Here is a 13,092-nt window from a genome sequence, read left to right as displayed (position 1 = left end):
GTGCAATAGGATTGACACAGATATTACTGTACAGCACTAAAAGGGTGAGCAATCATTTTGCGTGGTGCCAAAGACAACCTGGTTGGTGCTGCCAACAAAGAAACAAATATATAAGCTCACACTTACTAATATCTCACTTTTATCGACTAAGATACCTTTTTAGAAACTTATGTGCAAATTTACACAAAAACATTTTCAACTAATGGGCCGACAGAAATGAGTTTGGCAAGTACAGTAGAGACTCCATAACGTATACCTAACATAACGTAAATTCCAGATAACGTAAGAAAGTTATGCAAAGATTTTGCTTCGTGCTCTGTAAAAAATTCCGTATAACGTAAAGTATCAAGTCAGGACAAGTTTTCAAATTCAAATTAAATGGTAACATATCTCGTCGATCTTAAGAGAGACAAAAACGACGTACGTGTAGCGTTGTTTCTATTATGCCATGACATCCGTGACATAACTTCCATGACATTTTAGTTCGTCGTGATAAAATGGTCAGATGTGTCGACAAACAGGGAATAGGCTAGCTGCATAATTGTTCATAAATACTTAAAGGCGATCGATTGGACTGGCACATAATATGTTACAGCGTCAGTTTACCAATCACCAGTTGGAGTATCGTTGAAAGTTATCTTTCATCCTACCATTGACCACTGGAATGGGTAGACACCGCTTTTTTATAGTAAAAATACATTTTCGTTTAGCTTAATTGTAGACAAATAAAATGTTTGTTTTTACTTTTACTTGGCAGAATAGATTTTGTTGTCGAAACAAAATAAACAAACTGTTGCAAATGGACATTGAAGATGTGTGTTTCTCATCAACCTATTGTAAAATTACCGCAATTATAGTCTATGAAACCAGTGAAATTGATCAGAAAAAGGAGACCAGTAGTCGATGAAAACCAACAATACTGCAATTACGGTGCAGCCAACAAATTAAAAATTTAGATATATGTAGTTTTTCCTTTTGTATGGCCAAAGGGGGTGAGTTTGGAAAGATCTTGGAAAGGATTAGGCAAGTTACATGTATTTTAACCTTTGACTAAACATTCCAAGAACGGATAATTTTCGTTGTGGAAGTGCCTTCTGTACTTCCAAAGGAACAAAAATAGTTTATGGGCTATTTATTCCTTTCCTACTTGCATTTGAAAACAAAACATACTACAACACTACTTCCTTATCAAGAGTTTGTACGCCTTCGTAAGAGACATTCCTTACAGCTACGAAAGACATCACAAGACCTGTCAGCTGACAATAATGTCAGATGAGACCCGAACAAGTTTAGCTCACCTTAGTCTTCCTTCGTCTGACGCTGCGCCCCCGGGTATAATCTTGGTGATGAATATGCCAGGGTCTCCAACGATGTGTGGGTTCTCTCTACCACCAGCTATGCTAAATCCAAGCCCAGAGTCTCCCTGTAAAAGTTAACAGAAAAAACCATAGCACAGCGCATGAGGGAATAACTCCGCCACACCACTTAATGAAATTAAATATCCCATGACTATATTCTGACAAAAGTAGCCGATTCGAGTTGCACACTGTAGCAATACCATAAAAAAATCTTCCGGCTTGACAAATGTTCATGTTTCAGAATGATTTTGTTGTTTTTTTACGATTTTATTAAATGCCAGATTTTTAATAAAAATCAAGTGATCACCACGTTTTAAACCAGAAAAACCTGTCAGGTTTGACAATGACTACCCAATTTAAGCATTGCATACTTGTATAGAATGAATGTTTGACACTTATTGATTACATTTACTAACGGTCTAGAATTCTTAAGATCTATACAGACTTTATCGCAGACCTTCAACTTGATGAAGCTAACTTTGAAAACACATTCGTGAATAAACTAATAATAGTTAACACTTCCCGGGACGATTCAATTGTTCGAACAACAATTGAATCGTCCCGGGTCGTGTCTGTCCGAGAAATGACAACTTTAACCAATGAGCGGCTCTAGCAACAGAAGACACGAGTGATTGATGAGCTGAATTTCCCACCAGAGTGTTAAAATGTAAGTTTTATTTGTTATTATCACTCCTATTAATACTAAGTTGTACCGCCTATACTGTACCCCATTGCAGATGCTACCATATTTTATCCTCTCATGTATACTGTATATGCATATTGCGCCATATTGTGCCCTAAGAGTATGTTTGCTAGACAATACAGGCTGTTTACAGTACAGTGCTAAATTTTTATATCCAGACATGACCCATGAGCTGCTTGGCATGATTTCTCAGCATTGAAGCCTTGCAAGATGTGGGCCCTGCACCCAAAGCATTAGCATCTAGGTGTAGTATCGAACATAAATGAAGAATGCTCTGAAACATCACCTCAATAACTCTATAGATCTATATTTTATGATTGTCAATGATTTTATACTGTCAATGACATCAATGTAAACAGAACGCATGTGTTGTTAAGTCACACAGGCATGTAGGAATAAATCAATCCTCAGGGTACCTTGATAAGCAAGATGTCTTCATAGTCACACGGGGCCCTCTCACTCTCTCCCTCTGACCCAAGTTTTCCACTAGGCATCGGGTGTGTGGGAGTTGGCAGCGGACTCGGCACCCTTTGGGGCGTCAGACTTTGTGGTGTGCGAGTCGGGGTAGCTAAAACAATGGCAAATGCAGGTGGCTAGAATAAGTGACATTTAGAGGTAGCTATAACGATAGTAAATGCAGGTGGCTAGAATAAGTGACATGGACAGGTAGCTACAGCAATAGTAAACGTAGGTGGCTAGAATAAGTGACATGTAGAGGTAGCTATAACGATAGTAAACATAGGTGGCTGGAATAATTGACATCGACAGGTAGCTATAACGATAGTAAACGTAGGTGGCTAAAATAGGAGACATGTAGAGGTAGCTATAACGATAGCAAATGCAGGTGGCTCGCATAAGTAATATGTACAGACTCGTCCTAAAATTTTCCAATTGGATAACAGCTTCAGTGTGTTTTGATCTGTTATCCTTTCTTACTTCTTGAAAAGTTCAAAATGGCTTCAGGTGAGCTTTTCGTAATGTTATATTAAAAATTACGTAACTATTAACTAAATAACTATTATAACGTATGCGCGCGGATGTACGTGAAAGCTGTGGATTTCTACACTTTTGGCTGATTTCATTCAAATTTCACTCGGATATGCTCCATGCCTTCCACCGAGTTACCAAAAATATTTGGTTTCAAAACTCCATCTGGTTCCTGAAAATCAGCGTCTGAAACACCCACCTGCTGACAATCTGATTAAAAATGAGAGACATCTCAGGCAGCGCCAGTCTCACTGCTAGTTTATTGTAACATTAGTTCTCGTTGTACAGAACGTGATCTCGAGGTCACAAATAATATGAAGCATAATTTTGCATTCAATTTTCAGTTCTTTAAAATTGCACGCTAGAAAATGCATAGGCATTTAACAGCCTGGCAATTATATAACATGATTCTATGCAGTGCACATGTGATCACAAATAATGAATCGCAAACTCGATTGAAGTCGATGGCTATATTCTGGAATTGAAGGTATCCACATGCTATATAATTCACAGGTATAAAGTAACATCAAAATGGATTATCATTAAAATGCTACCGTTTAAGGTAAGCGCTAAACTTGACGCAAGATGGAAACTTTCACAAAAAACTCCAGCAATATTGACGCCCATCCTCAGTGATACAAGGCGTTTATGCGTGTCATCAAATCTGAGGTAGACACTACCTGTACTATTTGTCCGACTATTTACAGCAAGACGGAGAACTTAACATCACAGCGAGGAGTTCACTGTTGAGCTTATTATGAGAAATGGGCTGCGGAAGATAAAACATGACTCACCTCTGTTGGACGAGCGTGGGACAACGTTAGGCTGAGCTGACTCGGCGAGTCGCCCTGACACTGGAATGATATGCTCCTCCGACCCTAGGGCTGCCGTATCAACCTTACAAACAATAGAGTAGATTAGATGACAGACTCATTATTGAACTTTCATCATTTCCCATCAAGTTTCTATGGGAAACTTGAAGATTGAGATGAAGTGTCATATCTTGGGAACAAGCAGTGCAAGAATGAATACCCATTGGCTGTACTTGAAAGCTTCACATTTACAAATTGATAGCCTGAGATCTATACAAATTCCTTGTAAGATTAACCATAAAGCTTGCTGATGATTAACTCCATAACTAGGACTACACAGACATGCATTTCACAAGGAGACAACCAAGGAAGCCGATTATCCTTACAAAGGTGTGCAAATCAGCAATAAAGGGCAGGAGGTGTTACACAGAGAGCACAAATAATTGGTGAGACCAGACCGATCAATTAGAAAAGCCTAACGCGACACTGTAAAAGGCAATAGCTGAGGAAGCCTGGTCAGTTTGACCGGCAGCATTTAACACATCACTCACGGCATCGTCCTTAACCGGAGGTTTAAACTCAGCAGCAGGTGCTGATCGCAGAACTAAATCAGGTTTAGTAGAGGGGGGTTTGAGCATAGGTCCCCTCTCCCAAGGTGGGGAAACAGCAGATCTTTGGCTAGCGGTTACCTCTTCGGGCGGAGGAGGAAACTCCTATTGCAATTAACCAGTGACATGAGTTCGCAACGACTAACACATCTTTACTAGTCCATAACAGCAACTTATGTCAAACACTCCAACAGTAAGTATATTGACTTAACCTTTGCTAGCATCCAGGTCTTAAAATAACACAATTAGTTTACAATGTTCCACCCTTACCAAATCCCCCAAATTTAAATGACGACACTCATACATATGATTGGATGCAATAAATAGTCTGACGATAAGCCTACCTGCGAGGTGCGGATGAAGGAGCATTGACATGACTAACGCACTAACTGATGACAAATAGATATCTAATATCATCGCATCTCCTAGTCATTGTCTGGCCTGACACCGCTCAATGGCAAAGAGTTCAAAGGTCTAAGTAGATAAATATTACATGGACATACCTTCCGTCAAAGTTTTGGCATGTCTTCAATTACTACTAAATAGGCCAAATATAGACTGTGGAATGGTGGTAAACCGACTAGTGCCCTACTAAACAGCATCGCACTGCTACAACTACTGCAGCTAGGCTGTGTATTCATACAATGTAGGTATGTAGGTATGTACAATGTGGGTGTGCACAGGAATGGCCATTTGAAGATGAACTTTCACAAAATTTTAGTAGATTTTATGAGAAAGTATCAGTACGTTTCCATCACTTGCAATTGTTTATGATGTTTGAGATTTTGATTTTGATATTGATATTTTTGATGTTTGAGGTGATCTGATAGCCAGCATGTTTCAAGATTGAAATAGATTAAACTTGGTGGCGGTTAAAATGCTCAGATCAAGCGAAAGAGCGATTATGACGCGTATAGAAAAAGATACTAAAGTATACAAAAAGATACACGTGATGCTGCAACTTGAACGCAATAACTGATATCAACTATAACAACGATAACAACTAGTGACATCATTACACACATATTTTTCTTCTGAGTGTTTTAATCGCGATCAAGTTTTGTCGATTTTAGTCTTGAAACATCCTGGCATTCAGATCACCTCAAACATCAAAAACAATCGCAAATGATAGAAAAGTATCGATACTTTCTGATAAAATCTAATGAAATTTAGTCCAATTTCATCTTTACAATGATGGACAGCGGAACTAGGACAACAGCTTGTCAAATGCTAATCGATGCACTGAGGCCATTTTCATGATTCAACCCTAAAACTATCACAACAATGGACATCTTTGGACATGATTGTAATCAATGATTCTATCCCCATAGACATAGAGCCTGAGAGTACATGGTTCACCTGATCGACTGAGTCGATAGCCTGTCCATTCTGCAAATGCATGGGTTCACTGTCAGGTGAGGCATATCTTTCTGCTACCCTCAGTGTAGCCTGGGTCTTCTCATGAGTGCTCAGGTGTTGATCGAGTAATGTCATCTCATAGAATTGCTGTATGTCTGCGGTGAACATAAACAGGCCAATCGCTTAATAAAATGAAAGTTGAAAAACTGATATTGGAGGAATTGTGGGCAATAACATGACAAACAGTGCAAACAGAAGTGAAGCAGACGACATTGAATAAGGATAGTCATAAGATCAATCATTATATTTCGATTCTCAGAAGCATATTTTTGGTGTAGAGTAATGCACGGAGCTGTGAAAATTCGACCCTTTGAACGAAGACTTAACGTATCCAACATAGTAAAAAATAATGACGATTCCCTGATCAGTGCTGGAAAGTTTCAATTACTATGCGACTAAATGACTGGCAGTCAAAACCCCTGCAGGTTGCCATAAGTGAGTTGCATTGCGGAAAGAAAAACACTTTTAACTGATAGAGTAACTGCAGGAACTATTTTTCTGGACAAAGATTTATAAAGGTTTATATATTTTAGTGTTGCCTCTTCTTATAATCATATTAGCAACAACTAGTGTAATCTAAATTTAATTTGGTGCTTGAAATTGGCCATTACAACGGTATACAATCACATGGTCATGTCATGATGTAGTCTATATGGTAAAAAACACAGAAACATGCCTTTTTGTTAAACTATATTTTTAGTAGCCGAGATATTCATTTGTTTAGCAGCAATGAGAAATGTTGCAAGATATACTCTTTGTAGGTATAAGACTTATGTAGGGGAGAGTGGGGCACGTCGCAACACGGGCCACGTTGAAACACATCTCAAACTTGCTTGTTTACATCATTTTGAATTCTTACATCACTAGCTAAAGAGCTTTCTAGGTCATCTTATAAGATATCTTGATTGCATGAAATAAAAAGAACAGCAATTTAGGTGAACCATGATTTTGTAAAATTTATTGGTAATTTTTTGCTTTTTTATTTTTATATCCAAGTTTAAAGAATCGCATATCTTCGTTGTACATCATCCCATGTTAACAATGTTAACATCCCATGTTAACAATGTCAGTGGAGGCAACTGTAGACCTCTCTTGGCAATGCACCCACCAACTTCATGATGTTACATCATCCTGAGTTGGGATGAACATTTCGGTTACTCAGAGTCGTTTGGGGGCATGTTGAAACACAAATGGTATGGGGCAAGTTGCAACATGTTTTAATGATAAAAATAGAAGGGTAAGTTGCAACATGTCTCAAACTTGCCCCTCTATTCTTATGGAGGAGAACAGCTCGAGTAGCGTTGAAGCTGCGGTTTAATAGTTGAAGACTGAAAGTTCATCTTAATGATGAACCACTAGATTTCTGGACAATATTGATATCATGACTGCAAATGCTCACATATAGAAAGAAAAGTTTGATCTTTACATCAACATGTATATGTATACTTTGTTGCACCATAGAAGTTTGTTTGTTGTGATTGTTGTACGCAGTGTTCTAAAGTTCATAGCCAACTCTTTTTAAGTTTTTCTTGCTCAGATAATTAGTGGAAACTTGAACTGTTTGGCTAAAAATAAATTCAAGAAAACACAATTTTAAAACTAAAATTTATTATGAAAGTCAAGGATGTTTCAAAGGGCCCCACAAGTTGCTTCAACCTCCTACCGGGCATGTTGACACACCAATTATGCAATTAGTACGGTTGTGATATTTTCCAAAGTATACAACCGACAGAATTGGCATACATATGTAAAACATATTTCTGCATCCTATGTGATTATCTAAATTATATTCCAATATTTTAGTACAACTTTATAACCAAAAACGCATTTTTTGTTGCAACGTGCCCCACCCTCCCCTATAGACAATGCATTTTAAAAGCATAAAAATACATAGTCATATATTATCTATAGCAAAAAATCATAGAAAAAACAGGCTACTGTGTCGTGATTCCGCTGAGGTCACTTACCTATTAAAGATTTGAATAATTCGCTGTTAAAAATGCCGATTACCCTCTCCACAGACTCTCTTAACTGCTGTTGTTGAGGTCCAGCAAGACGCTCTCGGTATCTCTTAAGAAGATAAAGAGCCCGTTCCGCATCTAATAAACAGAGGTATCAAACAAAATTGTTGATGAAATTTCGGCAATAACTTGTAGGGCCTACCAGTTCTATGCCATAAAATCATTTTAATACACCACAATATATATGTTTTAATTACAAGACATCAAAAAACCTGCCGTTTTAGCGAAATGCAGCATGATATGGAGTGCAAAAAGGAAAACTGAATTAGTAGGCTATAACAATACTCGAGTCCGCATGCTTGTCTTGCTAATACTACAACAGTTGAACGTCTATATGGTAAGAACAGATTTTTCATTCGAAAACTAAACACAAGGCAAACAGCTTCCATTTGCTAGATTCGCTTCTGCGAACAGAAACTTAAATTAGTCCATCTAGCCCGACAATGACCCATATTAGAAAGACAATGGGAAACAAGTAAAACAAATGTGTATTTGATGAAGAATTATTAAATGATCACAGTTCTAGAAACAACGCACCTTCTTTCTTCACAGGCATTTTAAAGATAGTTGCGTCGCAGCTATGGCTTAACTAAAATAATTCACCGAAACTTATAAAAAATTTTGTTCAAATTTCCAGCTAGCTACCCCAAATCCGATCTACTTCCACAACTTCCGGAGTGGCGGTTTAAGGACACGTGACCCAATTTACAACGCAGTCCTAGTAATTTCTCTACATGGACGTTACATACGTACGTCTATTAAAACTTAAATAGAAGTTATCTCCCTAGTTTCGAAATGCGATGACAAAACAACTCCAGTAAGCTTTTGAAAGGTGTCCGTGCATGTACACGAACTCCAAAACCATGGCAAGTCTGATGTTAGTTTATTTTAATTCACAAATAGACAACTTTTTCTATAGGTTACACTTAAGCTGCCACTACAACATGCAACAAGAATGTTTTCATACTTTCCAAAACATCATTGTGTTGAAGCCTCTGACCACTTGATATACCACAATAAGTGAAAAAATAACTACGATATGTACATAAGGCAAAGCACAAAACCACATGTTTTTGAATGATTTTATTATACCTGTCAATCTAAACTTACAAACATCCTTCGCAAATCCTAGTTGCATAAAAACTGGACAGGTCACACTTACGTCAAGATATATTCAGATAAAGACAAACGAATTGCAAGACTCAGTATCTATATTTAGTAGAGTAATCTTTAGGTGAAACAACGAGACCCCTGCCTTTCCTGGCACCTCTGTAGACAGTCTCAACTATGTCAATGAACTCCTGCATATCTTCCATAGCCCAGTTAATCTTATTGTTGTTACCAGTGCCCAAGTCAATCATGATGTGCTTGTTTCTATAGAAGAACATGATAGTACACGGGTCATATAGTTCATACATCTTATTAAAGTCTGGCACCTCTGTGATGTCGACTAAGTAAACAACAGCGAAATTCTTCATTTTCTCTGCACATTTGTAGAGGGTCTCGTCCATAACCATGCACGTTGGGTCCCAGTCATGCCCGAACCTGTACAACAGAAATAGGTTACACATGCATGTTCTGCACGCAGAGGTTCATGTCAAGCAGCAAGTTGAGGTTGCTCATGGCTGCTGAGCAGCTGCCTGTACTCACAATATGTAAAGAAACCGCCACATAGATGAGAAGTCAAACTTGGAAAAATTTGGTTTAATAAAATCGATCCCGGCACTAGACTAACAAATGACATCTTTAAAAATCATCAGGAAATGGTTTTGATTACCGAATAGCAGACAAGGTACAATAACTTATTAGCGGAAACAAGATTTTACAACTCTGTAAAGTTTAAAATAGTTATTATAGTCTGATTCTCTTCCACTAGTAACACGCATGCACACACACCGAAATGATCATGACATGAAAATAGTTTTCTTTTGACTTTGGAGTCACCAATGTGTAAGCCATAAGCCTCATGCATAAGAGAAGGCCATTCTATCTACAAGGTAGTACTGGCTATCTCTGAAAGCTCTAACAACAGCAGAAATGATTAAAAACAATTCTACGGAAGAAAACAGCATGCACACATGCCTTGGCTGTATCAGCCTCCAATCTTGCGCATCACAAATAAAAGGATCTACAGGTTGTTAGGCAAGAATGCCTGCCAAATATATTGCAGTTTTATTTCATTAACTACTACGAATGACTAGATCCTTTGACACCACATACCACAAATAACACTTGTGAAATGTTTTAATGACTTTAGAGATTAGTTGCGTGTGGCTCTACTTTAATTCTGCTTGAGGAAACAGAAAAACACCAAAGTTACATTTTTTAATAACATGAGGAAAGTTCCCACCTTGGGAACTTTATTGTAGAAATTGCTAGAACAAAAACGAGAAAGTGAGTGATGCTCGTACTATAGACCAAAGTAATATTGGTGTGTAATATTGGCGTGATTTTTTACTCCAACAATTTGAGTAAAATGATAGCAAAACCCATCAAATACTTACATTATCACATGTACCCGCAAGCCATGTCAGCACTGAAATCTTAAACGTTTCGGATTCAGAAAAGCTATTTTCTATAGCTGTAATAATTTTCCAACCAAACGCCGATTCAGTGCCTTTGATCACAAACCCCTTATAGCAATTTTTACCAGACACCAACACACCTGCAGTCTTACGTTTCATTAGAACTTTAACACAGACTGAAAATTGAGTAAGACCTTCAATGTTTTACATCAATTTAACTCAATTTGCACCTACATTTTCTTATATAAAAACAAAAATTGAATTTTATATTATTACACTAGTTTTTACTATGTGATATGCATTTACATAAATTATTATTAATTAATTACTAAAATTATTATTTCCGGCTTAGGAACTCTGGTGTGCTAAACAAGCTGCTTTAAATTTGGAAAGAACTAAAACTTTAAATTTGAAATACAAGTGGCTCCCAAGTCAAATGACTAGTAAACCATTTAAATTTGATATCATTGATTCATTGTATAGCTAAAAGATTACACCTTCTGGACTAGGCAGAAATTTTCCACTTGAAGCATATTTATGTTATGACAGCTCTATGAAACTGCTGTTACATTTATATCACATGGGTTACTGTGGGTTAAAACACTTTGATGAAAACACTTACATTCCCACAGGCCAAAAATCTAAAGCGATTGATTGGAAAAACAGTACTTGTACAGTACTAACAATATCTACAAAAATACACATATACACCTTATAATTACAGCTCGGTCCTCCTCAGAAAGTATAGCCTGATCCACCTGCCATCCATTGTGCAGATGCTGAAGTAGATACGACATCTTTGGTCGATATACTCGTGTGTACTGATAGCTTTCTGTAGAACTATACAAATACATGAAGGAATTTCAGACATAAAATTACATGGCTGTATAATAATTATTCTATCCCAAATATTTTGAGATTTCCATTTTAAAGCTTCATCCTAAAGTCTGATTGTTTATGATAGGCGGTGATACTAACAAGGACAGCTAAATTATAAATCACCACATGACTGATAGTTTAAAACAAAGCAATTTTATAACAAAGATTATAAAACCCTAAGCTTAGCTGCGTACTTGAGCCTTAAATAGCATTATTTGTACAGCGTTCCAATATGCTCGTTTTTAGTATCTTCAAATAAACATATGCATTGTACAGTTTTAAAAGGTCTTTTTAGTATATAGTCCTTTCTTTTTATTGCATCGCAAAACATTTTCTCCCCCTTTTCATGAAGGTACAAAAAACAAAAGTATAGAAAACCTTTAAAAGGTTGTAGATTAATGAACTTATCAAACAACAAAGAAAAAAGTGTTTTACGTAGTTGTTTCCTCTTGTATAATAGAATTATCTGTTAGAAAATGCTTCCTACTGACACTAAATTATCATTGAACAACATGAAACAAGCTATGTGATTTAATAAACTTTTCTTAAAGCATGTCCACTATTCAGTAGCTAAACATTCATAAACTAGCGCTACTTAGACATAACGTAATAATGATTTGTAAAAGGTTTTGCACAAACACACTAACCATAAAATTACAATGGTTTAAAACACACGTTTCCATTTCTAGATCATGAATTTTACTTACAATCAATATCTACACATTGGCGCATTATGGACCTGAGCCAATTGTACTCTTTCTATACGCTCATACCTGCCAACTCTCACGCATTGGGCGTGAGACTCACGCAATCACCCCAAAGAAAAAATGAAAATGCGTGAGAAATGCGTGAGATTTTTGCCCCAATTTCCGCAACTTTATATATACTATCATTGATACATCAACTGCCCCAAAACCAAATCTCACGCATTGCCCCACTCTTGGGTTGGCAGGTCTGTATACGCTGGTCTAATGATATGCTCAAAAACATTGACATTTAAAACAACATCGTAGATAGATTGAAATATGAAAATCAAAAACTCTTACAATAATTTCTCAGAGATCTGTAATTACACTAAAATCTTAATTTCCATAAAAATTAGATGACATGAGCAGAAGCCGACTACGACAATGCGTAATGGCTATTTTCATAAATTTATTAGATCTTTCTAACAACACTAATATAAAAAGGGGCCAAATGAATATCCGACCTAAACGCTTCTAAAATTATTAAACAACACCAGCTTCCCTTCGTCAAAATTGCCTTCAACTGTACATGATATATTGACGGTTATCCGCTGGCCATTAAACATTCAAACACATTCGTAGCCTCATACTCAGTCGAAAATTGAAGCCCTAAGTAGAAAGTAAATAGCTAATTGAAGTAAATATGGCACAAAAACTCAACTTAAATAAAAGCGTAACAAACACAAACTATTACAACTAAAACTAAATGAACAGTAGCCTATCCTGACGAAGAAGTATAAGTTGGAGGTAAAAAATCGTTGCGAATCGACTTGACAGCAAAAACAACTGGTGATAAATCGCACTCGTTGATGTAAACCAAAATCTTTACTGAAGTAGTAGCCTTACGATAGTCCCACAAACAGGCGGTTCAGAGTTATTGAGTTATGGAGTTATGTTCTCATACGATAATAATTTAGATTGCAAATAAAGCTATACATTGATATGAACCAAGACTATTGAGCTTTGATGTAACTGTATCAAAATGAGCATTAGTTAAAAATGAGCAGTAGTTTATACTACTTTGACAATAATGA

General features: G+C 36.9%; 2 protein-coding genes across 6 annotated transcripts in view; both read right to left on the bottom strand.

Moving 5' to 3' along the window:
• Window positions 1-8,586, bottom strand: part of LOC137401473 (disks large homolog 1-like) — a 234,559-nt gene extending 225,973 nt beyond the window's left edge. For 3 of the 5 annotated variants that reach the window (XR_010979338.1, XM_068087832.1, XM_068087833.1), the window contains exons 1-7: window positions 8,446-8,586; window positions 7,855-7,986; window positions 5,828-5,982; window positions 4,412-4,573; window positions 3,843-3,945; window positions 2,478-2,629; window positions 1,299-1,423 (exon numbers count right to left, since the gene is read on the bottom strand). Coding sequence is in view for 4 of the 5 variants with exons in the window: in XM_068087832.1 (XP_067943933.1) it covers window positions 1,299-1,423; window positions 2,478-2,629; window positions 3,843-3,945; window positions 4,412-4,573; window positions 5,828-5,982; window positions 7,855-7,986; window positions 8,446-8,464 (848 nt within the window). In the remaining variant the exon portion in view is untranslated. The remainder of the gene's footprint in view (window positions 1-1,298; window positions 1,424-2,477; window positions 2,630-3,842; window positions 3,946-4,411; window positions 4,574-5,827; window positions 5,983-7,854; window positions 7,987-8,445) is intronic. The other 2 variants (XM_068087834.1, XM_068087836.1) reach the window with 2 other exon arrangements.
• A 189-nt stretch (window positions 8,587-8,775) lies between these two features.
• On the bottom strand, window positions 8,776-11,269 carry LOC137401490 (thioredoxin-like protein 4A). Its single transcript, XM_068087866.1, has 2 exons — window positions 11,145-11,269; window positions 8,776-9,453 (listed from the first exon to the last, which is right to left on the bottom strand). The coding sequence occupies exons 1-2, from the start codon at window positions 11,228-11,230 to the stop codon at window positions 9,111-9,113; spliced, it is 429 nt and encodes a 142-aa protein (XP_067943967.1). The 5' UTR covers window positions 11,231-11,269; the 3' UTR covers window positions 8,776-9,110.
• Between the last annotated feature and the right edge of the window lie 1,823 nt (window positions 11,270-13,092).

The sequence above is a fragment of the Watersipora subatra genome, chromosome 8, assembly GCF_963576615.1.
Source record: "Watersipora subatra chromosome 8, tzWatSuba1.1, whole genome shotgun sequence".
Classification (NCBI taxonomy): Eukaryota; Metazoa; Bryozoa; class Gymnolaemata; order Cheilostomatida; family Watersiporidae; genus Watersipora; species Watersipora subatra.
Note: the sequence above shows the minus strand (reverse complement) of the source record. Positions and strands in the feature narration are given on the sequence as shown.

Excerpts from the sequence above, each read along its gene's own strand:
- LOC137401490 (XM_068087866.1), bottom strand. The coding sequence starts at position 11,230 with ATGTCGTATCTACTTCAGCATCTGCACAATGGATGGCAGGTGGATCAG. Across the intron at positions 9,454-11,144 it reads GACCGAGCTGTAATTATAAG|GTTCGGGCATGACTGGGACC; the intron begins GTGTATATGTGT and ends TCTGTTGTACAG.